General features: G+C 35.7%; 1 protein-coding gene and 1 pseudogene across 2 annotated transcripts; one reads left to right on the forward strand and one right to left on the reverse strand.

The window, feature by feature from the left end:
* The first annotated feature begins 8,522 nt into the window (after positions 1-8,522).
* LOC145052416 (ER membrane protein, putative (DUF962)) lies at positions 8,523-10,386 on the forward strand. Of its 2 annotated transcripts, none has more exons than XM_079000237.1 (4): positions 8,523-9,124; positions 9,572-9,634; positions 9,729-9,800; positions 10,148-10,386. In XM_079000237.1, the coding sequence occupies exons 1-4, from the start codon at positions 8,792-8,794 to the stop codon at positions 10,262-10,264; spliced, it is 585 nt and encodes a 194-aa protein (XP_078856363.1). In that variant the 5' UTR covers positions 8,523-8,791; the 3' UTR covers positions 10,265-10,386. The 2 variants fall into 2 exon arrangements, with proteins under 2 accessions (XP_078856363.1, XP_078856364.1); XM_079000238.1 differs by having other exon boundaries at positions 8,532-9,124; positions 9,729-9,822.
* Positions 10,387-10,399: 13 nt separating this feature from the next.
* LOC145052415 (pentatricopeptide repeat-containing protein At1g59720, chloroplastic/mitochondrial pseudogene) lies at positions 10,400-12,089 on the reverse strand (annotated as a pseudogene).
* Positions 12,090-25,475: the final 13,386 nt, after the last annotated feature.

Below are 25,475 nucleotides of genomic sequence, written 5' to 3' on the forward strand. Positions count from 1 at the left end.
CCACCCTCTCCGCCCGCAAAAGAAACATATCCCCCATTAAAAGTTTGAATGTCGTGTAATTAGGATATGTCTCCAGTCATGTGCCGGGAGCAGCCGTTGTCGACATACCAAGGTCTGGTGACATTCCTCCGTAATTGTCCCTGCATGATGAATGGAATTATTTAGTTTTGGGAACCCAGGTCATCACAATCCTGGGTTGACTCTTTCCTTTCACAAATTTTTCATTTGATTCTTTCTTTGCTTTTAAATTAGAGAGTAATGGAGATTGATCTGAAAAAGATTTTGGAATCCACTGAAGGTTAGGTTTCAAAAATTTGTTAGTTTGCTTTGAACCGGTGGATTTTCTTCTTGAAGAGTTAGAAGATCCTTTCCTGCTCTTTGACAAATTCGACTTAGGCTTGGCCTGAGTTGATTTTGGCAAACTTCTGTTGTTTTTACGAAAAACCTGTTTATTCTTTTGAAATCTTTCGAATTTTTTGTTTAATGTTGTATTCAAATCTCCATTTCTAGAACGAGTTTTGGGAATTTTCTAGTTAAAGATCGTCCCCGAAATTCATTCTCCCCTCTTTTTGTTGTATGAGGTACAAACATCCGGTTCATGCAATTTCTTGCAATGTGTCCAGCAGTGCCACAGTTAAAACAAATTTGTTTGTTATCAGTAGCTTTGGCACTACTGTTGACAGTGTTATTCTTTGCTTTTTCATTTCTAACACTTTTACACTTTCAAGATTCATCATAGAATTTAGTAACAAATGTGTTAGATGCAGAGACATGTAAATCAAGTTTAGCAGTTTGATCAGAAACAACACTATTAGAAACAACATTGTCAGACTGAAATAAATACCACCCGACACAAAAACATTTGTGTTTGATTTTGACACAGACTCATTACTGTAATTAACACCAGACTCAATCACAACATTATTTGACTCAAAAGTTTCAGCTGCATGCTCCCCCTGAACTATTGATATATCTGCACTTGAAGTAAAAACGTTAGTATGCAAAGTCTCATAACTAGACTGTATTTCCTGCTCAGAAGCTGACTTTCCGTACACCATGCAAGGTTCTCTGTCAATTTCTTCTTGAGACAGGGGAATAGCAGTGTAATTGTGATTGAAAGGAGGAGGGACACTCTCAAAACCTAATCCGACTTTTATGTGATTACCATGAGTGATATCTCTCCAGTGCGATTGACCTTCGATTAATTTTGCAATCTTTTCACTTGACCCATCGTACTTTTTGAAATTAAATTCAGCTTTTTCAAAACGATTTTTCAATGTGTCAAGTTCCAAGGTTACAGCAACAAGTTTTCTTTTGAGATGATCATAGTTCTCGCATTTGTTGTTGTAATCCTCTTGCAATTTTTTAAAGTCTTTTGTTTTATTTTCTAATTGAGTTTTTAATGGCTTTTGATTTTTCCTGAGAGTATATCCCTCATATTTCAAGTCCTCGTTTTCTCTTTTGATTAACTCAATTTGATCTCTCAAAAACTTAACAGTTTTAATACAAGATTGAGAACAGCCGAACTCACTAACCTCAGATTTGACTGGTTCAGGAGTGGTCTATACCATGAATGCAAACTGAAAATTCATCATCTCCTCCTCTGGATCTGCTTCCATTTCTTTACTTGCATCCTTGACTTGAGCAAGATGTGCCTTTTCAGGTCCCGAAATGTTTAGGGCCTGAACTTGATCTTCCCAGTTGAACGATTGAGCTACCATTGCCATGTTTGCAGACTGATTGTTTGAAGATGATCCTCTGTTGTTGCTGTGAACGTAAGTTACTGGCACCATGGTTCTTTCGGAGTTTTCTCGCTGATTGGGTTTTGGACATTCCCTTGCAAAGTGTCCTGGTTCGTGACAATTATAACAACGTAACTTTCCTTTGCTAAAACCCATCTTTTTATCTGAATTTACACCCCAGTTGTTCTTTCCAGTCTTTTTTGAGAATTGTTTAGCCCTGAATACTGCCATTGCCATTTGCCAAGTAATATCCATATCTTCCACATCTTCAGGATGGATTTGATCAAGATCAGTGAATGAGAGTTGTGGAGAGAGCTCTCTAGCAACAAAGGCATTGTAGTAGTTCACTAACCCAGTAGCTAAAGCCATATTTTCCTCCTTTTCTTTTGTAAATGAACTTTGGGAACCAATTCCATGAGATTGAAATGAAACATCTGTGGAAGGACTAACACTAGAACCAACTTGAGATATGGTTTGAGGGATTTGAGTTTGTTCCATGTTAGGTATGATGTATGGTATGTTTTGATGGACTGTATGAGGTTGAACTTGGGGAACCTGGATTTGAGTATTTTGAAGAGTGGTGAAGCTTGAAAAAGCGGTGTTGTTATTTTGAAGTCCAAGATTGGCTGTAGAGTACGAATTGACATGGTTGATTTCTCTTTGTTTATCATCAAGATCGCAAGCTTTGATAATTGCCATTGTTTCAGACAAGCTTAAACGGTTCAGGTCTTTTGTCTTTTTAATCACCGAGACATTCATGTCCCATGATTTTGGAAGAGAATTTAGTAACTTCTTGTTGATTTCAGATCTAGTAACCATCACGCCTGCGGAGCTCATTTCAGTGGTTAGTGTGATAAATCTTTGCAATTGATTTTCCAATGATTCTCCCATGACATAATTGAACATGTTGAATTTCTGTCGGAGCATGTCTTGTCGGCTTTGCTTCATGTCTTCATTTCCTTCATAAACTTCTATAAGCGCTTCCCATAATGCTTTTGCTGATGTATACTCACGAAATCCTTGTGCAATTTCAGGAGACAACGCCATAGTCAGTGTGGCAAGAGCCTTTTCTTGTTCTTCAACTCGTTCAAAATCGTCATCAATGTAGTTTTCAATCTGTTTGTCAATTACCGTTCCATCTTCTAGAGTAGAAGTAATTCGAATTGGTCCTCTCAAAATGCTTCTCCAAATTTTGAAATCCTTCATTTTGATGTATTTTTCAATTCGGTATTTCCATTCAGGAAATCCTTCAGCTGATAGCAATCTAGGAATACGAGTAGTTGTTCCCATAATTGCATCCAAATCTAGATGAGCAGTCATGTTTTGAGATTCCATTTGAGCAATTTTCAACCGCACATTAACACTCTTAAACACACACTCCTTAACCGTACACACTAAGCCAGCCGCACACTCAACCAGCTGCACACCGAATTGAGCCACACACTAAACCAGCTGCACACTGAATTGAGTTGCACACACCAAGCTGGCCGCACGCTGAATTGAGCCGCACACACCAAGCTGACCGCACACTGAACTTAACAGCACCTTCTTTAACCGCACACAATTATAACACCTTAACCGCACACAACACAAACTTTTAACCGCACACAACTTTTAACTGCACACAATCTCAACAGTAGAAGTTTTAACCGGCAAACACTTTAATCGCACACACTATTGGCAACAAACAAGAAGATTACAGCAAATACAGTAACAACACACACTCGATCAACAGCAAACACAATAACAACACACACTCAATTAGACACGCTCCACCACACACTCACTTTAACAGCAAACCTTCAAAGTCAACAGCAAACCTTCAACAGTTCTTCGATCAAAATTCTTAAAAAAAACAGTGAAATTTTGCACTCTCACACTCAAAAAGTAACTTCAATTGATACCAAATTGGCTCTGATACCAATTGTAAGTCCCAAAACTACGGATCCAATTTAGTAATCAATGAAGTTAATTGCAATTAGATTGAGATTGAGATGAAGAAGAAGTAGAATCAAGCATGCACACATCTATATTCAGTAAATGTCAAGTACATCTTGAGAAAAGTACAACTACTGCAGAGTTCTGACACCAAGCCAAAAGTACAGACTGACACAACTCAGTTGCTATAAATAGTACTCCTCCTACCAGCACAAAAGTGTGCAGCCAAACACATGTGTGCGGCAGCACACATTTCATGACAACATACAATCATTGCAAAATGACACGATCATCTATACAAAATGATGCCTAGCTCAAACCACAAAATTATGTTCTTTCAGTTTGGTAGCCGCAAATGACGACCCTAAGGGCCTTTAAATAAGTCCTAAACCCAGGAAATTAGGGTTTCATTAAACAGCGTGGACTCGCCGAGTCCACTCATGAACTCGCTGAGTCCAGCTGTGAACTCAGATAAGAATCCGCGACCACACTCGGCGAGTTTAAACACCAACTCGCCGAGTCCCCTCTCAACTTCCAAAAAAATAAAGGAATAAAATATTATACCTGGGAATCCGGATGTTACACTAAAACTACTCATTTGACTAAAAGTTAACTAGGTCAAAAAGTCAACGGTCAATGGACAAAGTAAACTCTCCATACCACCACACTGTGGCTAGAACCTTGACCATGTTATGGTCTGGCTCAGGCAGATCGCGACGGATTGGACCACCACACCGTGACCAACACTTGACCACATCGAGGAAACACTACTAGATCTGAAACTCAATTAAGTCCTTAATGCAATAAGCTAGCCATTCTAACTTTCTAGAAGGCCTCTTTGCATCCAAGTGATTCATAAAAATCCTAACTTTATGGATATGCATGTCCAATGCATGTCATAAACCTACTTAGGTCAAAAGAATGAAAAATGGGGCCAAAATCTCATGTATGGCACCAAATCAACTTGGAAGTCCAGATCTGAACCACATAATGAACTTGGGACTTCATTGATCCAAAGAGTTACAAACTATATCAAGATGAATCACTATAATCTTCCCAACAAGAATAACAAGACTCAAAAAACATAGATCTACAAGGAACAACTACAAAGATGATGGTTTGAGGGACTTACAAAGATCCAAAATTTACACAAAGAGTTGGAGATGATCTTGCTTGATTTTTTTGCTCTACAAGATATTCCTTCTCCCTTTAAAGGCTACAAATCACAAAAATAAGCATCAAATGGCCACAAGAGGCTAGGGTTTGTTTGTTTTTTTTTTGTTTTTTTTTGTTTTGTTTTTTTTTTTTTTTTTTTTTTTTTGGGGGGGGGGGGGGGGGGGGGGGGGGAGGTCTTATGGAGAAATGGGGGCTGAGGGTGGAGGAAACCATAGCCCTCATATCCTTTATATAGGGCCCAATCTCGAAACTTAGGATTTTGTGCGGAGGGCGATGCCACATCGTAGTCATTAAATCACCACTTTCATAAGAGGGTGGCACAACCAGGTCGTGGTGCTCAAAACACCACGTCATGGTAAGGTTAAAATCCATAAAATCAAATCGAAGACACAAGAAAATTTTAAAGAATAATACTTGAAATTTTAGATGTTACAAAATTTGATGTATTTAGTTTGTTTTTTGCTTTAGCTCCTTGTTAGAGTGTGGTTTTTTTTTTAATGTATTCAGCCGTTCAAAAAAAAAACTCTTAATTCGTATAATATGAAAAAAAAACATACTAAAGGTAAATATATAAAATATTTGTAAACTTAAGAGTTTTTTGCAAAATATTTATAAAATTAAAGGTTTTTTTTGCAAATAATAATTCATAGTAACCTGAAAAATTACTATTACAAGTAAAGAGAGCAAATATGAAAAAAACTTGAAAAACTAAAGAACATAAACAAATAAAAAATCGTCGATAAAACCGATAATTAACAAACTTAAGGACATTTATGTCAATAACCTTATAGAAATGGTCCTTGTTGTTTATTTTACATTGATAGTCCTTATAAATTAATCAATTTACAGAAAGTCCCGGTAGTGTTCTTTTTACATAAATGGTCCCTACAAAGTAGTCAACTTACAAAAAGATCAATATTTTACATAAATACCCTGTGCAATAATCATCTTAGAGAAGTTGTTTGAATATTAAATAACAAATGCAAAAATAATCCTTATTTTATATATATATATATATATATATATATATATATATATATATATATATATATATATATATATATATATATATATATATAGATGCAAAAATGTAAATAATATGTGAAAACACGAAAACAAAAACAAAGAAAACATATAAGATTGTGCCACCTTAACCTTTTATTTTGGTCAAGAATACAACCAAACTTTAAACTACATGATGATAATCAATGATACATGAGAAATTGTTTCATATAAGCAAAACATGTTTTTTTTGACATTTTTATTATGAAAACTTAAATTTAAAAATGGTTTAAAGACATGAAAAAAAGAAAAGAAACAATTGTTAAAACCACCTTTAAAACTATATTACCATAACACCCTTCAATGTAAATTTATTATTTTTAATTTATTACTAATAAATTTAATTTCTAAAGTATATATGTTTGATTTTTCTAAGATAATTTTTTTTTTATTTCGCAAAATATTTATATTTTCATATATATATATATATATATATATATATATATATATATATATATATATATATATATATATATATATATATATATATATATATATATATATATATAAACACAACTTTGTTTTAACGTTGGCCCCTCATAATTTTTTTTTTACATTTTGACCCAACATTTAAATTGTTGCACCTCAAATGTCAAAACATTTTAATCTTACAATTTTGACACTTTATAAATTATTTTACGAATATGATCTAATATGCTCTTTTAATCTTTTTACAACTTTGTTTTAGCGCATTTTTTTAGAATTGTGCAGGGTTCAAATCTTTCACCGGTTACTTTTTGAAAATTTTAACTTGGTTTTTTATGTTTTTTTATTTTTTATTTTTTTATTTGAACGACTTATTTTATATTTTTTTATAATTTGGTTTTTTGTGTAACTTTTACTTTTGTTGTTTGTATGGTCTTTTTTTTTTATTTTTTTTTATTTTTACAAACTAACAACCTACATCTCCCCAAAAAATTTACATGGAAAATTATCCACAATAACACAATATTACTCTGGTTTGAATGATAATCAAAGTTATAGGACAAAATTAAGTAGACAAAATTACAAGAATTTTCCATGTGATATGTCAAATATAGCAAGTTTGGACTCGCAAGGGTGGTCCAAAAGCTTTATTTTGTTCCGAGTTTAGTCCAAAATTTCCAAAACTTTTTTTAAAGACATATTTGTCATTGGTATTTTTTCTTTTTTTAATTTTTTTTATTACAAAAAGCAAAAAAGAAAAAAATCTCACTCCACCCTTATTTTCTCTCTCTCTCTCTCTCTCTCTCTCTCTCTCTCTCTCTCTCTCTCTCTTAATCTGAAAAAGCTTTAGCAGGTTGTACGCTACAACCCAAACCTGTTTTTGCTTACAAAAAATTAGAAATTTGAGTTCTTGAGTTCAAATCTTGTATTTGTATGTGTTCATGTTCCATATTTCTTGTATGTGTTCTTGTCATCTTGTGTGTGTGTGTGTGTGTTCGAAATCCATTTCTTTGATGCTCCGATTTTCTAAAATTCGATCTGGAGATAAAACTACAACATGTGTGTGTTTTTGTGATCTGAAAATCAAAAATCAATCAATACACTACATCTCTCTCCTACACACAACATCAAGAGCCCAGTAGGATCGATGATTTCGGGAACAAAAACATTTATATGTGTGTGTTTTCTAACCCGATTCTAACAACTAAAAACATTTTTTTAGAACTCAAGAACCCAAGAAATCTACAGATTGATGAACAGATTTGAAGCAGAAAACCCTAACTGAAGAACGAAGACGAAAACCCTAATTGAAGAACTAAAACGAAAACCCTAATTGAAGAACGAAGCCGTCGTCGAGATCTGAACATCTCCTTACGACGAATCGAGAAGAAGAACACGATCGTAAGCAACAATATGGGTGGATCGATGGTGGTTGAGGAATCACGAAGAAGAGGAGCCCGTTTTTCCAGCGATCCTTTTGGCCTCTTCGAACTCGTCTCCGACAACAATTGAACTGAAAAGGGAGACAACAATAATAGTCGACCAATGGAGAGCACCATCGGTGCTTGATCTGACTAAAAAGAAGAAGAAGGAGAACGGAAACGACAACATGTAGATGTTTCGTGGGATTTCTCAGCAACCGGAGGTGGGGTGGCTGGAACGGAGGCAACAACCTCCTTCCTTACGTTTCGTTTTTCGGTGTGTCAAAGAAGAAAAGAGGGAGAAGGGAATCGGGAATAGCAGCAGCTGAGGGTGTTTGGGTGGTGCTTCGATAGAAGGAGGGTGAGAATTTGTGAAATCACCGATTCCTCCTTCCCTTCCCTTCACTGGAGGTCAAAACACGCGCGCGCGCGCGAGAGAGAGAGAGAGAGAGAGAGAGAGAGAGAGAGAGAGAGAGAGAGAGAGAGAGAGAGAGAGAGAGAGAGAGAGAGAGAGAGAGAGAGAGAGAGAGAGAGAGAGAGATGAGTATTTTCTTTTTTCAGATTTTTGTAATAAAAAAACTAAAAAAAAAAATACCAAGGGCAAAATTATCATTTTATAAAAAAACAAAACCAAATAGACCAAACTCGCAACAAAATGAAACTTTTGGACCATCCTTGTGATTCCAAACTTGTTTGGACCAAAATTGGTAGTTTTAATGGACCATTCTTGCAATTTTATCAAATGAGTATCACATGAAAAAATATATCGGTGCACGTTAGTGACTACTACTCCCCGGCCACGTTAGCGACGGCACATTGATATCATCGGTACATCTGAAACCAAACACAAAATCCAGTGGACTGCTCGAAGTAAATTTTCAATGACTCCACTGGCGTAGTCAAAACGATCCATCTTTGAAGAAAATTCTTTATCCCTGATACCATATTTTTCTTAATCTTTAAATACACGTTAAACATCAAACAAATCTTCAGACACTTGAAGAAATTCAAAGGGGGCAAAATCTGATGGCGAAGATAGGGTTATTTGATCTTGAAAAACACTTCGCGTTTTATGGGGCATATCATAGCAACCCAGTTAACGTATTCATCCACATGTTGTTTGTTTGGCCGATTTTGTTCACAGCTCTTGTGATGCTCTACTTTACACCCCCTTTGCTTAATCTGTCGTTACCACATAGCTTGATTTTGAATTACGGGTTCTTGTTCACTGTGATTTATGCTGGATTTTATGTGTGTTTGGATTTGAAAGCTGGTTCTGTAGCTGGTTTGCTCTGTTTTTTTTGTTGGGTTTCTGGGAGCTTTCTTGCTCATCATCTGGGATTCTCTCTTGCTTGGAAGGTAAATTTTACTTTGTCTGCAGTTTTTTTTTTAGTGAATTTTAGGTTTCCAAATAGTATTAAATCTTATTTAGTTTAAATTTCAGATCAATTTTGGTTCAAAACCCAGATTCAAAGTAATGAAATTGAACCCTAATCCCTTAGTTTAAGCTCTATTTTTGTGTAACTACAGTGTTTTCTTTGGTTATTTTCTCTCAAGTAGAAGTGAAAGATGTTTGTTCGTATCATAAACGTTAACAGGATCCAAGGTGATTTATAGTGTTTGTATGTGTGTTTTCAAAGTGATTATAAAACTTGTAAAACGAGATAATCAAGTAATAAGTATCTTAATAATCAATTTTCACCATAATATTTAAAGAATCAGATTCAGGTTTTCCCAAAATCTCTAAACTCAAATGAATATATATCACCATATTGTTATATATATTTTTTCTCTGTGTGTTTTCAGGTTGTTCTTGCTGCTCAGTTATTCTGCTGGACAGGACAATTCATAGGACATGGCGTGTTTGAGGTAATTTTATGCAAATTTCAACACTTTTCCCGTTTCATTTTTCTCATTCTTGTGTTGATAATAATTCATTTTTCATGTATTTATTTATGAATAGAAACGTGCACCAGCTTTATTGGACAACCTAGCGCAAGCCTTCTTGATGGCACCTTTCTTCGTGTTGCTTGAGGTAATAATTCGTGTTGCTTGAGGTAATAATTCGTGTTTTTATACGTAAGATCATGTATTGGAGGACACCTGAATCATAACAGGTTGTATTGTGTTTAACACTGCGATTGGGAATGATGTCGATATATGATAAAAATGTACAAAGTTTTTTGTCCCACTCAAAAAAGGTGGGACACAGACTCGCTCTCAATCGTTTGTTTGTGCAAAAGACAAAAATGCCCACCTCATCGTCAACATTAGATATAAGAAAGCTTGTCCAGTCCAGTCCTGCCTCCAGTCCTAGTCCTGCCTCCAGTCCTGCCTGATGGACAACTATTTTAACTTGTATCTTTTGTTGTTGATGTTCAGGCACTAGAAATGGCAGTTGGTTACGAACCATATCCAGGGTTTCATGCTCGTGTTAAAGCTAAAGTAAACGAAGACATCAAAGAGTGGAAGGACAAGAAGCAAAAGAAAATTTCATAAATTATATGTCTTTAAGTAATGAAAACCTATGCAACATACTAAAGATATCGTTTTCTATCAAAACTTTGTGCCGTTTTCACCGTTCATAACAAAATAAACAAAGATATCGATTTGTATAAAAACTTTGTGTTGTTTTCACCTTTCATAACAAAATAAACCGATTCCATTCCCATTGTGGATATGAAAACTATTACCGGGGCTCGGTTTTTGAACTCCATTATCTATCATCAATCGTCTTACTCTCGATACTTGATTCCAATCTTCTAAACTTGCATAAGTATTAGCAAGAAGAACATAGTCACTACTATGATCTTCGACTTCCAAAAGATTCCGTCTCACAATCTCGGCTAATTTCACATTCCCGTGAACTCGGGAACCGGCTAAAATTGTCCTCCAGATGATGGAATTGCATTCCATCGGCATATTTTGAACTAATTCGTAAGCTTCAACGACTAGTCCAGCTCTACATAACATGTCAACCATGCACCCATAATGCTTTATTGTTGGGGTTATGTGGTATTCTTTGATCATTTTATTGAAAATTTGTCTTCCTTTTTCGACCATTCCTCCATGGCTGCAAGCAGTTAGGACGCCTAAGAAAGTTACATCATTTGGTAGTGCGAGTTTTTTGTTTATCATTAAAGAAAATATGTTTATTGCTTCTTGGACATGACCATGTGTTGCGAACCCTAATATCATTGTGTTCCATGTTACTATGTTTTTATTGTTTGTTTTAGTGAAGATCGTTTGTGCTTCTTCAAGTTCTCCACATCTTGTGTACATATGAATCAATGAGTTCACGATTGATATATCGTTCATTAATAAACGAGTATTGATAATGGAATGAACCCATGTCCCGAGGTCTAATGCCCCTAGTGTGGCACAGGCTGATAGGATGACAACGAGGGTGGCATCATCAGGTTTTATGTGGGCTTCTTGCATACGGGAAAACAAGTCAAGTGCTTCTTTGTGTTTCCCGCAACAAACATGGCAATCAATTATGGTGTTCCAAGCGACTAAGTCTGGTTTAGGCATTTCATCGAACAACTGGCGTGCAACGTGAACGTTTTTTAGTGTTCCGTACATGTGAATCAAGGTGTTCCGGACAAAAACATGATTTTCAAGGCCGTGTTTTATGACACTGGTATGAATCTGTTTCCCCAGTAAAACAGATCCAGATTGACCACTAGCTTTAAGCAAGAACGAAAGAGTGAAATTGTCAGCAACACCTCCATGGTCGAGCATTTTCTTATAATAACAGAACGTTTTGTCTACTTGATTCATCCTCGCAAACCCTCTAATCATCGTGTTCCAAAGAAACCCATCTGGGTTCTCAATCTTTTCGAATACGGAAATAGCATAATCCATAGAACCCTCATTTGATACAGCACACGACACGATAATCTTACCCACAACAAACAGGTTTTGAGTAAAACCAGTTTGAACCACATGAGCATGGAGTTGTTCAATGTCTTTCTTGGTGCAAGCTTTCTTGAACATAGAAAGAAGAGTTTGCTCTTTCTTTGAGTAACTTCCGCCATGTGGGTTTGGAATCTTGGTGGGTGTTTGTGAAGAAAAATGACAAAAAAGATCAAGATTTGGTAAAGAATGTGTTGAAAAGGAAACAATTTTCCATTTTGATAATGGTTTTATGAAGTTAAAGCATCTATTCACCATACTAACAAACTGATGCAACTTACAATTTGAAAATTTGTATATTTTGGGAACAGTTTACATCATCTTTGATACAAAAGATTGCTTGGTTTTGTCATTTTGTGGAACAGAAAACATAGTGTGATGGGTGATCACAGCAGAACTCCAAACATACACGATTTGTATGAAATGAACCTAGGCAACGTTTAATGGGCCAAAGTCTCTTTAATGCATCTTAAAAATTCTTTACAAACTAGTGATTGTTTTACTTAAAAAAAAAAAGAAACTATATTATTATCTACATCTTCTAATATATTTCAATAAAGTAGATTTTAATCATATTTAATTAATAGATTAAGTATAAATCTGCTTTAAAAAATTGGTTGGTCAGCTTAACCAAAATATGTTTGTTTAAAAATACTTTACCCGGTATATCCATAATTTTTGCCACCTATAATCAACTTGGTATTTTTTTTTCTTCAAATAAATACAATTGTTTGTTGGGATGTGAATTTTAAAAAGATTTGGATTTTTAAATGCTTTGAACTTTTAAGAGGTCGGAAATGTAAGTGGGAGAGAAAGGGAAAATGATATCCTAAAATGGAAAAAGAAGTGGGAATAAGGTTTGTTAAACGCCATTTCAAAAACTTTTTTTATACAACTCTTAAAATTAAGAGTTTGTTGAACAATTGAGAGACAAAAATTAAAGGCTATCAAACACTCTCAATTGAAAAATTAAGAATTTCTCTTTATTAGAATATTAAGAGGCTACCAATAAGCTTAACAATTGGGTTGAGTTCGGGTTGGCGGGTCACGGATTGGTGGGTTGGCGGGTCATAATATATTGACCAAACCCAACCCATATAATATATGAGTTGGTGGGTTGGCGGGTTATGGGTTAGCGGATTGAAAACATCAACCCAACCTAACCCGTATAAGTATATTGGTTCGTGGGTCAGTGAGTCGAACCAAACTCGTATAACCCATTTAATGAACAATACATTTTAAAATGAAATTAAAAAATACAAATAAAATGAAGTCATAAAGTCTTAAATATTCAACATAGAGTAAAAAAATAGGAGTGACGATGACGAGTGTTGTGCGACAGCCGGAGGACGAGAAGACGAGTGGTGTGTGTGTGACACTGCGACAGTCAATAACTCGATGCCTCAATCAACAGAGATGGGAGACACGAAGTTGTGAGTTTGGAGACCGAAGACTGAATTTCTTTTTGAATAGGGGCTTTTTAGGGGCTAGGGCATGCTTAGTCGACTCGAAGATGTTTTACAGTTTTGGAATTCGGAAAACGATCAAATGATAATTAATATTCAAAACTGATAAATAATTAAATATATTTTTTAAACATAATATATATATATATATATATATATATATATATATATATATATATATATATATATATATATATATATATAATCGGGTTGGCGGGTTGACCCGCGAACCCAAACAGGTAACCTAACCCAACCCAACTTATGAAATAAATGGGTTGGCGGGTCAAAAATCTCAACCCAAAGCCATTTATTTTCGTGTTGGGTCAGTATCTGGTTACGTGTTGGGTCTATGATTGCCACCCATAGCTACCAAACTATCCTAAGTTTTATAAGTTTTATAAGAATATCTAATTATGCCTTACATACGTAACAGTAGGGGTGAGCAAAAACCGAATCGATAAAAGAAAAACCGCAACTGAGAAACCGAAACCGACGCAAAAACCAATGGTGCGGATTTTATTTTTTTGAAAAACCGAATTTATTGATGCGGTGCGGTTTTTATCTAGAAATCAGACTACCAAAACCGAACCGCACCGCAAGCTTATTAACAATAAAATAAATCACTAATTTATATTATACAATTACACATATTATTTAAAAAAACTAATAAACTCTAATTGATACATATATTATATATTGAATTTGACGGTAATTAGTAATTAGGTATTAAGTTTAGTACGTGAGTTTTGTCACTTTATGTTTGTGACTTAATGATTAGGTATAAAGTATAAACACTATGTGGGCTACAACTTGCAAGTTTGTAACTTCTAAGTGCAAATTGAATAAAAAAAATGAGCTTGAGAATATGAGTTGCAAATGAAGTGATCAAGTAAACAACATAAAAAACTCAAAATTACGACTTCTAAATATGAGGAAACGAAATGACACCATGTCATATAATCATAAATCTTCAAATGAACACAACGGTTAAAAAAATCATACTTGTGAATATAAAAAACCGCACTATATGTTTGACTAGGTTTAAAACCGACACCGAACTGGTACAAACCAAAATCGCACTCAAACCGCAAAACCGAACTATTGAAAAACCGCACCCAACGGTTTCTAGAATTCAAAAACCTCACCTTGTGGTTTGTGGTTCGATTTGGTCCTAAAATTACACCAAACCGCACTATGTTCACCCCTAAGTAACATACTAATTTAGTAATATGAATCGAAGTAATAGCCATCGATGGCAAGATGAGTCGAGTCAAATGATAGTCCAAATAGATATAAGTAAAAGAGAGGTCCAAAGTTGTTATATAAAATATAAATAAATAATGGTCCATATTTTTATAAAATGGTTTAGGAGTTGTAAAGTATATTTTGGACGACTTATAAATACCCTGACATATTTAATTTGAACTGAGCTTTTTAATTTTACAAAGTACACTGTTTGGAAACTAAATGGGTCAAAATTACTCCTTTCTATATTCATGGATTCAACCTATTCCCTCTTATAATGCATAGAACTTCATAGAGTTTAATGGATTGCCACATCACCATTCTACAATCCATACAACTCTATTATATTTTTTCTCTACAATGCATTAAACTCTACAAAGTTTAATACAATGTTATAAAATGTAATTTATAATAAATATTTAAGAATTAAAACTTTTCTTTTTTCCATTGAAGAGTTCAATGACCATTGAACTCCAAATCTATTGAATGCCAAAGTGGCATCTCATAATGGTAGAATTTCATCCATTGAATGACACATGAACTTGTCACCTCATTCAACTCTCCCATTGAACTCACCATTATGGATGCTCTAAAAATAAACTATACAAACTCATGTATTCTTTTTGAAGGATATGGTATATACTATATGAACATGGTATAAAACCGAACTCACAAATTCAAGAATGAAAAAAATCTATTTGGTCCGCCACTCTTTTCTTTTTTGCCATCATAATAAAATAAAAGGCAAACATGATAGCAACAAATTCCATATAACAACGCAATTAAACCAAGAAGAATCTAAAAGTGTTTATGTACACATGTCACATATAGACAAAAACATGACAAGCAACTACTCTAGTCTCAGTCTTATTCGTAATAATTAGACATAAATCGTAGAACAACCAACGACCACACATGATCAAAGGTATTGGAGAGTATGGCTTTACACTTGCCATGACCAAAAGCTACCAAGCAAATTGTCCAAAACAAGAATAAAGGTTTGTTCTCTACAACCAATTTCATTAGGGTCATCATCGCCTACGTCTGCACCCCTAACACTTTGTTGGACTGTAATGAAGAGAAGATGTATTCTGTTGACGTAAGATTCGGTTTTTTATGTTTGAAGGGAACTCTCAATTGGTTTGTAGCTTTTAGACTATAACGGATATTATTATCGGTTCACGAAAAAAGAAAAAAGAGAGAGGTAACGGTTTGATATGTCATCAATTTACATAAAAATATAAAAAACATAGTTTTTTTTTTATTTTTATTTTTTAAGATACCAAATATGCCCATTTAATATATTTTTTAAGTTCGTTACCGACATCTCATGTCTACAAAATAATGCATTCGTCAAAAAAAAAAAAGAAAAAAAAGATATTATTATGTTTTTGCTTAAGGAAATGGAAATACGATGGCCATATGGGGATGAAATTTCTGTAAAACTCCAAGTGTAATGACGTCAGTTTTGTTTTATTAGTTGAGGGTTACTTTCTTTGGTTCATTCATATCCCCACACATGTACAAATGGACAATCTGTCGTATGAAATAAATTCTTTCTAATAATTTATATTTCATCATCATACTCATAAATCGTAATCATGTATTAATTTTATTATTATTATCAATTATTTGAAATTGTCCCTTAATTGTCTCAACTCCCAAATTTGTCTTTTCCGAAAAAATTATATCCACAAACGCCATTCATGTTGCATATGAGAAATAAAAGGGTAACGTAATTAAACAGATAAAGAGACGTTCATTACCATTTTGCATATATGATAATTTTACCCCATATATGTATAATTAAAAATATATATATATATATATATATATATATATATATATATATATATATATATATATATATATATATATATATATATATATATATATGTTCTTTGATATTTTTGTATTTTACACCGTCTAACTTATTAATCTCACTAGTCCTTGATCCCCGTCTCTCCGAATCTATCATATATTTATTTTTATTCATCTTGTCATTTTAATCGTCGAGAAGTTTCCTCCGGATAAAACTACAAAGAGATGTTAGTGTGTAGGGTTAGGATTTCAGCCTAAAACCTTTATAATTTAGGTATTGTTTTTATATATTCGTGTGTAATTCTCATTTAAGAGATAAGCAATTTATCATATTTACATATAGGAATAACGCAATTTCACATGTGCTTTTCATGTACCAAAACGTGTAGATAAATGGTGCACACATTTCTTATCAACAAGAGATAGTGTAAGAATTTCTAGTTCTCAAATGTAAAACAAAATTTTTTTGGCATGCATACAACGTTGCTCTTTTTCTTCCTAAGATTAGACTATTTCACGGAACCACATTGTTGCATTTAAGAAAAAAAAAGTAATATAAAAGTCACTAAGTTTATACCGAAATTCTAATTTGATACTTTTTTTTTTCAAATTTGATCAAATGTTTTTCAGTTTGTTACAATTTTGACAACTTAACCAGTCAACCCGGTTTTCTACTGACGTGTCAGTTTTGATGACATGACATGTTGATGTGTCAAAATTGAAATATTTTTCACAAAAAGACACTAAGGGGTTGATTGGATAAATTAGACTATAACTTATTAGCTTATTTGCGGTGAGAATAAATAAGAGAGAGGGGGGGGGGGGGGGAGATGCTTATTAAAATCAGGTTATTTAGCTTATCTCTACCACAATTAGCTGATTTTTAAGGATTCCTATCCAAACACTTAAACTAGCTTATTGTGGTGGGAATAAGCAATAAGCAATAAACATCCTCTTTTTTCTCTATCCAAACGCCCATAAGTTTTTTTTTTTATTTTTTTTTATTTTTTTTAAATTAAATTAAATTTTGACACTATTTTTTTTTACATTCAAACAAGGAGAAGGGGGGGGGGGGGGGTAGATGCTTATTAAAATAAACTTATTTAGCTTATCTCTACCACAATAAGCTGATTTTTAAGAATTCCTATCCAAACACTTAAACTTAGCTTATTGTGGTGGGAATAAGCAATAAACATCCTATTTTTTTCTCTATCTAAACTTTTCGGGTTCGAAGGTTGCGATCAATAGGCAGATTGAATAGATGATTACTTGAACGGACTCGACGAAGAGCTATGGAAGTGCATTACTGATGATGTTCATCCACCTTCATCTGTTTAAAGCGTTGGTAATTCTACATCAACTCAAAGTGTTACTGAACAAACTGAAAGGCTACAAAAATGGAAAAGATGCATGAGAGAGCTTCGTGGTACTCTTCCTCCTATGGTGTATAATTACGTTCGAACCTGCAAAACATCAAAACAAATCTGGAATACACTGAAGGAAAAGTATTAGGGTAATGAGAAGACCAAAATCAGTTCAGTCAAGCAATGTCTAATTGAATTAAGGGAGTTTAAGCAAAGAGATGGTGAATCGATCGAATTGTACTATGATCATCTGAACGAGCTCATCTACAAGTGTAATAGGTATGAAATTACCAGGTCTACTATGGAATGCAACCTTACTTTCATAATGGGGCTTCGCAAGGAGTGGAGGAATGTGAGTTTGATGATGAAGACACAACAGACTTTCGATTTTTTTACTCTCAATGAACTTTACAATCTGCTAAAAGCTCACGAAAATGAAGTAAATGAAATAGCTGAAGAGTCAAAAATCAATATGGGAGGTCCATTAGGATTGGTTTCGAAAGTATTAGGAAGAGTAGGTGAGATGGAAGCTACTGAGAAGGAAAGATCTAAAGATAAAGGTCTTATCGTCAACTCTGATGACGAAGCGGTGGCTTTTTACTCCAACAACAGAGTAAAGAAGTTTTATAAGAATCATTCAATGGAAAGTCAAAAGTTGGTGAAATGAAGGGAAGTAACACTGGAAAAGTTAGTGACGAGACGAAGTTTGAGAAGAAAGAGGTTAAGAGTGAAGATTCGAAACAAGAGAAAAAGCTAAAAGGTGATTCGGGAATTGATTGTCACTACTGTCATGGAGCAAATCACATGGCTAATGACTGCATGATGAAAAAGAAAGAAGAAAAGATGAATAGGGTTAAGGATGAGGCATACTATTTCGAAAAGCTGGAAGAAGTGAGGGAAAAGTCGAAGGGATTGTCACTGGTTGCGAGAGGAGAAAATGAGGATGAGGGCAAATATCAAATATGGTCTTCAAGCTCGGATGATGAAGAGATGAGAAATCAAACACATGAAGCCATGTTTGAAAAGTTTGAGGAGGATGAAGAAGAGAAGATTACTGGTCGTTGCTTTGTTTTGACATCAACAGACAAAGCACTAATGACTTCAAAGGTACGTTCTCTACTTCAATCCTTTAATATTCCTTCAAGTGCTTATAATTCTATGTTAACTAAGTTTGATGATGTTATTACTTATGCTAATAATCTAGTGATCTATGCTAGCAATGAGGCTAAAAAATATAGTACTCAGTTACTAGAAACCCAAAGGATGTTGGAGGCAAAGAAGGCTAAAATAGATCATCTAGAGTTGCAAATAATGAATATTATGATTGATAGAGATAGTTTGAATGTAGATAATAGGATTTTGTTAAAACAAAGGAATAGTTATTGTAATTATGCTAAAAGACTCTATTGTAAACTAACTGAATTGCATCACTCTTGTGACATAAGTAAAGAACAACATAGGAAGCTTCTACCATTATTATCTTTCGAAAGGGAAAATGTAGATGCAACGTCTTATGATTGTGAGATGACTATTTCTGATTTTGATAAAGTCCCCGAGAATATATATCCCTATGGAATAGTGAAAATCGATAAGCATTTAGATGCTAATGATCTTGTTGATATAGTTAAAAAGACTTTGACTGTAAATGAACAAATCAAGATTTTGAAAAAGACTGAGAATTCGACTTCTGACTCTCAAAACAACTTTGCTGATATCGAAGATGACAATATCAGTGAAATTGAAGCAGAGGAAGTTGTTGATTGTTCTCAGTTATTTTTCATTAATGTCAAATCATTAGCTAAGGGTAAAGAAAAATGTCATGATTTGAATATTAAAGTTGACAAAGACCAACCCTCTACTTCGAAAGTTTTTGACCCTGACCATGTGACTGTCGACGGTGATGATGATGACGAGGTTTCGAAGGAAACAATAGATCCAAATGTATTGAAAGAATCAAAAGTCCCTCGAATTGTTGAAGATCAAGTGTAGGAAGAAACAAAGAAATTTGACAAAATCATGAAAAAATAGGCCTCATTATCTTGAACCTAATTTTGTGGTTTATCCAAACTTCAAGTGCATTGATAATGTTGTCTTTCCAAACCAAGTTTTTGTCACAAAGGGTAATGGAGATAGTGTGAAACCAGAGATAAACAAATTGGTTGAAGAGGACAATAAGAAAGCTTCGAAGGAAGGATTTTTCTCAAATCAAAGCACCATTGGGAACAATCTTACCAAAAACTCATACACTTTTCAAAGACAAAAACCAAGTCGAACTTGGGTGGTTAAAACTGAATCGTCAAAGGTTGAGAAACAAACAAACGATAAAGTTTTTGAAAAATCAATAAATAAAATTCAGAGCCAAAAAGAAAAGATTTCACAAGAAAATGGGATTTCAATGAATAAGGCACGAAACAAGACTTATTGGAATACTTATGTGTCTAAAAAGAAATGTTGAGTTATGAAACAAACTTGAAGATCGATTAGATCTTTGTAACAGGTATTACGATGAACATAAAACAATAAATAAGACAAGTATGGATCAAAATATGTCGAATGATTAGATCAAATAATCCTCAGCAGAGCTCGACTAAGAACTTCCGCTGTAGAGGATTTAGGGTTACAAGAACGATAATAATTAACTTCTGAATGATGCTCTAATCTATCTTTACTATCGTTTTTCTTAATCAATTTCCTAAGATGCATGCAAGCACCTATATTTATAATCAACCCTACTAAACTCACGGATGGACAGGCCCATACCGGAGATACAAAAATGGACTAGCTAACGAGCCCAATAGACGCAACACTTAATACAAAATACGACCCAACAATCTCCCCCCTTTGCGTCAAATTGGAGCGAGACTACTTCTTCTTCGGGCCAGCAGCGGGAGTCTTCTTCACAGTATCAAACAGACGTGTGATGAGAGCGAGAATAGTCTGTCTGAACCGAATGTACCATTGTATCATGTCATCGAAGTACTTGACATCATCCGCTGAGTTTTGCTTGCATCTGTGGATGATCCCCAAAACATGCTCTAAGCAAGCAGTGGTGTATAGGTGTTTGTCAGCCAAGGCGAAAAGACATTTCTGTCCTTCGTTCCTGGTGAACATGACCGAATTTCTTCTTGAGTCAATTCTACCCATCTGCATTTGGTTTAGATCACTGGCAGAGCCAACAAGAGATATTTTTGGTTTCTTCTTAAATATGCTTGCAATCTCCTGATCCATCAGTGCAACTTCCATGATGTAACACACTAGCATCCTCTTGAGATGGTCTATGATCGGACCATATTCAGCTTCGTTGGTGAGAAGGATGTTGTGCAAGATAATCCAATCATGGGGATTAAGGTTTGGAAGATCTGCAAGGGAAATAGCATGTTCGGTTTTGGTAGATCCCCGAAGTACCTTGAATCGAACGTTAATGAAGTTCCCTTCACTATACGGCTTCAAGACCCGAACGTTGATAATCTTCTGAGCGCTCCAAGTCTGATACTGAGGTTGAGCAGCCTTCAGATAGAAATCAATTAAGTCCCGATCAACCTGTGGATGAGGATGAGGGAACTCTGCAACGTTGGAGAAGGCATGAAAGATGAACGCCTTTCGGGTCAGTGGCATGTCAAACTGAGAGTCGACAGTATTGGAACAATCAAAAGAGATTACAGGTTCCAGCCACAAGATACTCGGTGTGTCAATGGCTTCTTTGATCATCCTCTCAAGAGTCTAGGCAGGAAAAAGAGTTTTCCTACTCTCAAGAAGGTCGTGGGCTTCCTTCTGTTTTCATTCAGCTTCTCTTGCCACACGAGCACTGACATTAGCCTCATTGCGTCGACTTCTACGTTTCAACAAGTCGGCAATTGTTTCTTTGTCTTCTTCCTCTTCTTCCTCAGCAATATTTTTGCCTTTGTCTTTCACACAAGAACCGGAGGCTTGGCCTACTGGAGGAGGTTCGGTAGTGTGAGTTGCCTTGGAAGTAGGAGGTGGTTGGGACACAGATTCCTTCTCTCCCCCTTGTTTCGGAATGGACACGAAATCAAGTAGCCCTTCGATTTTGCTGAGCAGGGAAAGGGCAGGAGCAAGCTTCTCTGCAAGGGTACGCCTCACATAATAGTTAAGGATAGGATCATGTGCTTCGAGGATGTTGGAGATGGCAGAGTGGACATCCGAAACACATGTCTTTATCACCTCCCTTTCAGACCGAAGAGAGTCAATCTCCTGTTGAGAGTGGGAGAGTTGAACACTCTTGACCTTCAGAGTAGTGGTCTTCTTGGCAAGAACATCCATAAGAGAGTTCTCAGCAGCCAAATCTTCTTGTAGCTTCGAGAGACGCTCGTCTATGGTTGTGCGGAAGGCTGAGTTGTCGTCTGAAAGCATTTGACGAAAAGAAGCAAAAGACTTCAACTTAGTGGAGACTGACGTTGTTAGCTGTTGAACAATTGGTTCCAACGTAGTCTTTGCAGCATTTGCACTCTCCTGTAAATACTTTAACAGGGAGGAGGTATCAGAAAATAGTTTATCGACTTTTTCGGTCGCAGCCTGACAGGCTTTTGTTGAGGCATCGATGGCGGAGGTTGCAGACGCAATGGAATCTTGCTGAGCCTTGGAGAAAGCGTCAACAATCTTCTGAACTGCATCTTCAGAAAGGGATGACTGAGAAGTGGAAGAGGAGGCAATGAGCAAATCAACTTTGTCATGGAGCTCCTTGAGATGTCGTTTTGTAACGGGAGCATCGTCATCGTCATCACTCTGTATTTGAAACGGACTATAGTAGACCGAGTCAAACGTCATATCTTCCCCGCCAAGGAAAGGTTCTTCATCCTCTGAAGCATGACCAGGAGAAGGTGGTGGTGGTGAAGCTGGTGGGGTAGTAGTATGGGTAGGTTCGGGTTGGGTTGTTTCGGCTAGGAAATTTGATTTGGCTAGGAAATATATATAAAATCTTAACAAAAATTTAAAACTGGATCCCAAGGGAAGAAATGTTATGGGTGTTAACAATTTCATAGGAATCACACAAAAAGAAAAATTTGAGATATCAAGGAGGTACATCCGTCAATGCATTAGTGAAAACTAGAGCAAATTAATTGTTCACCATCAATTCGTATTGGGTAGTGAATTTTGGATTTCACTTAGATCGTAGTGGCACGAAACTAAGATCATGAACACAGAAATTGTGCAACCATAAACCTCAGTGGTAATTTCTGAGAGTCTCAAGGGTTACGTTTGTGAAACGAATGTGATGAAGAAATACAATGTAGATGACGTAAGGAATCAAAGTACCTCTGCTGTGAAAAAGAGGACCAAGCAGAAAACTCTTATCTCATGTGAAAAGAGAATTAGGTAGCTCATGATTAGAATAAATAAGAAAGCCTAATTGGGAAGACAATGTTTGTTTATACCAAGTCAGTAAGGCCTATTATTCAGAATCAGGTGAGGCTTTGGACACATACAGCAGCATGCTTCTAGGGACACTTAGCTAATTCAATAATTTCCTCATAAACGAACACACACAAAAAAAATTAAAGGCAAATAGAAAATAAAGAAAAAAATATTTTTGGAGTTTTTGAATTTATAATAAAATATTTTTGGAATTTTTGATAAAAATTAAAAGGAATAAAAATAAGACAAAAGAGAAAAAAATAATTTCAAAAAAAACTTTGGAACCGAACCCGAGCGTTCGGTCTATTTCGGTTGTGAAAAACTTTGGAACCGAACCCGAGCATTCGGTCTATTTCGGTTGTGAAAAACTTTGGAACCGAACCCGAACGTTCGGTATATTTCGGTTGTCAAAGAAAATAGGTTTAACAAAGAGAATAACTTTAATAATAAGATAAATGCATTTAGAACAATTATACATAAGATCTACAACCAAGAAAACTACCTTTGATGGATGAGCGAAAAGCAGATTATTCAACCGAACCCGAGCGTTCGGTTCATTTCGATACATTAGTACAAGACCCGAACCCAAACATTCGGTCTATTTCGCTTCTTACTTTTGAGTTTGAGAGGTAATGTTTGGTACTGACTCCGATTCCATCATACCTAGCCCTTGTAGAATTTTGTTGAACGATGCTTCAGGAAGAGCTTTGGTGAAGATGTCAGCCAGTTGATCAGTGGTTCGAACAAAATGAATTTCGACGTTCCCATCTTCCACATGATCCTTGATGAAGTGATACCTCAGTGCTATGTGCTTAGTCTTCGAGTGTTGCACTGGGTTATGACAGATCCTAATTGCACTTTCTGAGTCGCAATATAGTGGGATCTTTTTCATATTGAGTCCATAATCCCGGAGTTGACTTTGGATCCAAATCACTTGAGAAGTACAGGAGGCAGCTGCGATGTATTCTGCTTCAGCGGTAGACAGAGATACACAAGTCTATTTCTTTGATTGCCAACTTACCAACTTCCCTTCTAGGAATTGGCAGCCTCCCGTGGTGCTTTTCCTGTCTAGTCCACAACCTTCAAGGTCTGCATCTGAGTAGGCTTGAACGAAAAAACCTGAGTTGGATGGATACCATAGGCCTAAAGAGGTAGTTCGTTTGAGATAACGGAGTATGTTCTTCACTACAAGCATATGAGGTTCACGTGGATTTTCCTGAAATCTAGCACAGTAACAAACAGAGAACATGATATCAGGCCTGCTAGCAGTAAGATACATCAGAGAACCGATCATCTGGCGATATAGCGTAATATCAACTGCTGGTTTATCCAATGATGGAGTAAGCTTGGTGCCAAACGCCATTGGAACTTTAACCTTCGAATCTCCCATCATGCCGAATTTTGTGAGGAGAGTCTTCGTGTAAGCTTCCTGATTAATAAAGATGCCTTCGGGTCCCTGTCTAATATTTAAACCAAGGAAAAAGTTAATTGGACCCATTGAGCTCATTTCAAATTTAGTCTCCATCAGCTTTCTGAATTCAGCTGTTAAGCCAGGATTCGTTGAGCCAAAGATGATATCATCGACATAAATTTGAACAATCATAAGGTGGTTACCTTCCTTCTTACGAAAGAAGGTTGGGTCAACCGAACCTTGTTTGAATTTTGACATCTTTAAAAATTTGGTTAGCGTTTCATACCAGGCCCTCGGAGCTTGTTTCAGTCCATAAACAGCTTTGTCCAAAATGTAACAGTGATTGGGGTACCTTTCATTGACGAATCCAGGAGGTTGATCCACGTACACTGTTTCTTCAAGTTCTCCATTTAGAAATGCGCACTTGACATCCATTTGGTAGACCTCAAAGTTTTTGTGTGCAGCATAGGCAAGAAATATTCTAACGGATTCCAGCCTAGCTACATGAGCGAAAGTTTCTTCATAGTCGATTCCTTCCTCCTGACAGTATCCTTTCACCACCAGACGGGCTTTGTTTCTTATCACGTTGCCTTCCTTGTCCATCTTATTTCTGAAGACCCATTTGAGACCAACAACTGAGGCATCTTGAGGAGTTGGAATGAGACGCCAAACTTTATTCCTTTCGAATTCATTCAGTTCATCTTGCATAGCTTGAACCCAATCGGAGTGATCAAGAGCAGTGTTAACTGTCTTTGGTTCAACTTTTGAGACGAAGGAGTTGAACATACAGAATTCTACTTTTGAAAATAAGGAAGTTTGTTTTGCCTTTAGTTGTGATCGGGTCAGGACCTTTTCAGAGACACTACCGACAACCTAGGAAACAGGATGATCTCTGGTCCATTTGACAAGAGGAGGGTAATTTGGATCATAAGATGGGTCCAATTCAGCGTTTACCATCTCTTCTAGTTCAGATTGACTATCGTAGTATTAAGATATATCGGCATTCTCCTCCTCGACAGATAAGCTTTCAGGTGCATCTTGAGTTTCCGGAGCTACAGGAGTTTCGGGCGGTATTGAGCTTTCGGGTACCACTGGACTTTTGGGAGCAGTTG

This window comes from Lactuca serriola, chromosome 5, assembly GCF_051521515.1.
Source record: "Lactuca serriola cultivar US96UC23 chromosome 5, Lser_US96UC23_V15, whole genome shotgun sequence".
Taxonomy (NCBI): domain Eukaryota; kingdom Viridiplantae; phylum Streptophyta; class Magnoliopsida; order Asterales; family Asteraceae; genus Lactuca; species Lactuca serriola.

What these genes read in the sequence shown, in the direction of transcription:
- LOC145052416 (XM_079000237.1), top strand. Translation starts at nt 8,792, where the DNA reads ATGGCGAAGATAGGGTTATTTGATCTTGAAAAACACTTCGCGTTTTAT. An exon ending in GATTCTCTCTTGCTTGGAAG is followed by an intron (nt 9,125 to 9,571) that starts GTAAATTTTACT and finishes GTGTGTTTTCAG; the next exon opens with GTTGTTCTTGCTGCTCAGTT. An exon ending in TAGGACATGGCGTGTTTGAG is followed by an intron (nt 9,635 to 9,728) that starts GTAATTTTATGC and finishes ATTTATGAATAG; the next exon opens with AAACGTGCACCAGCTTTATT.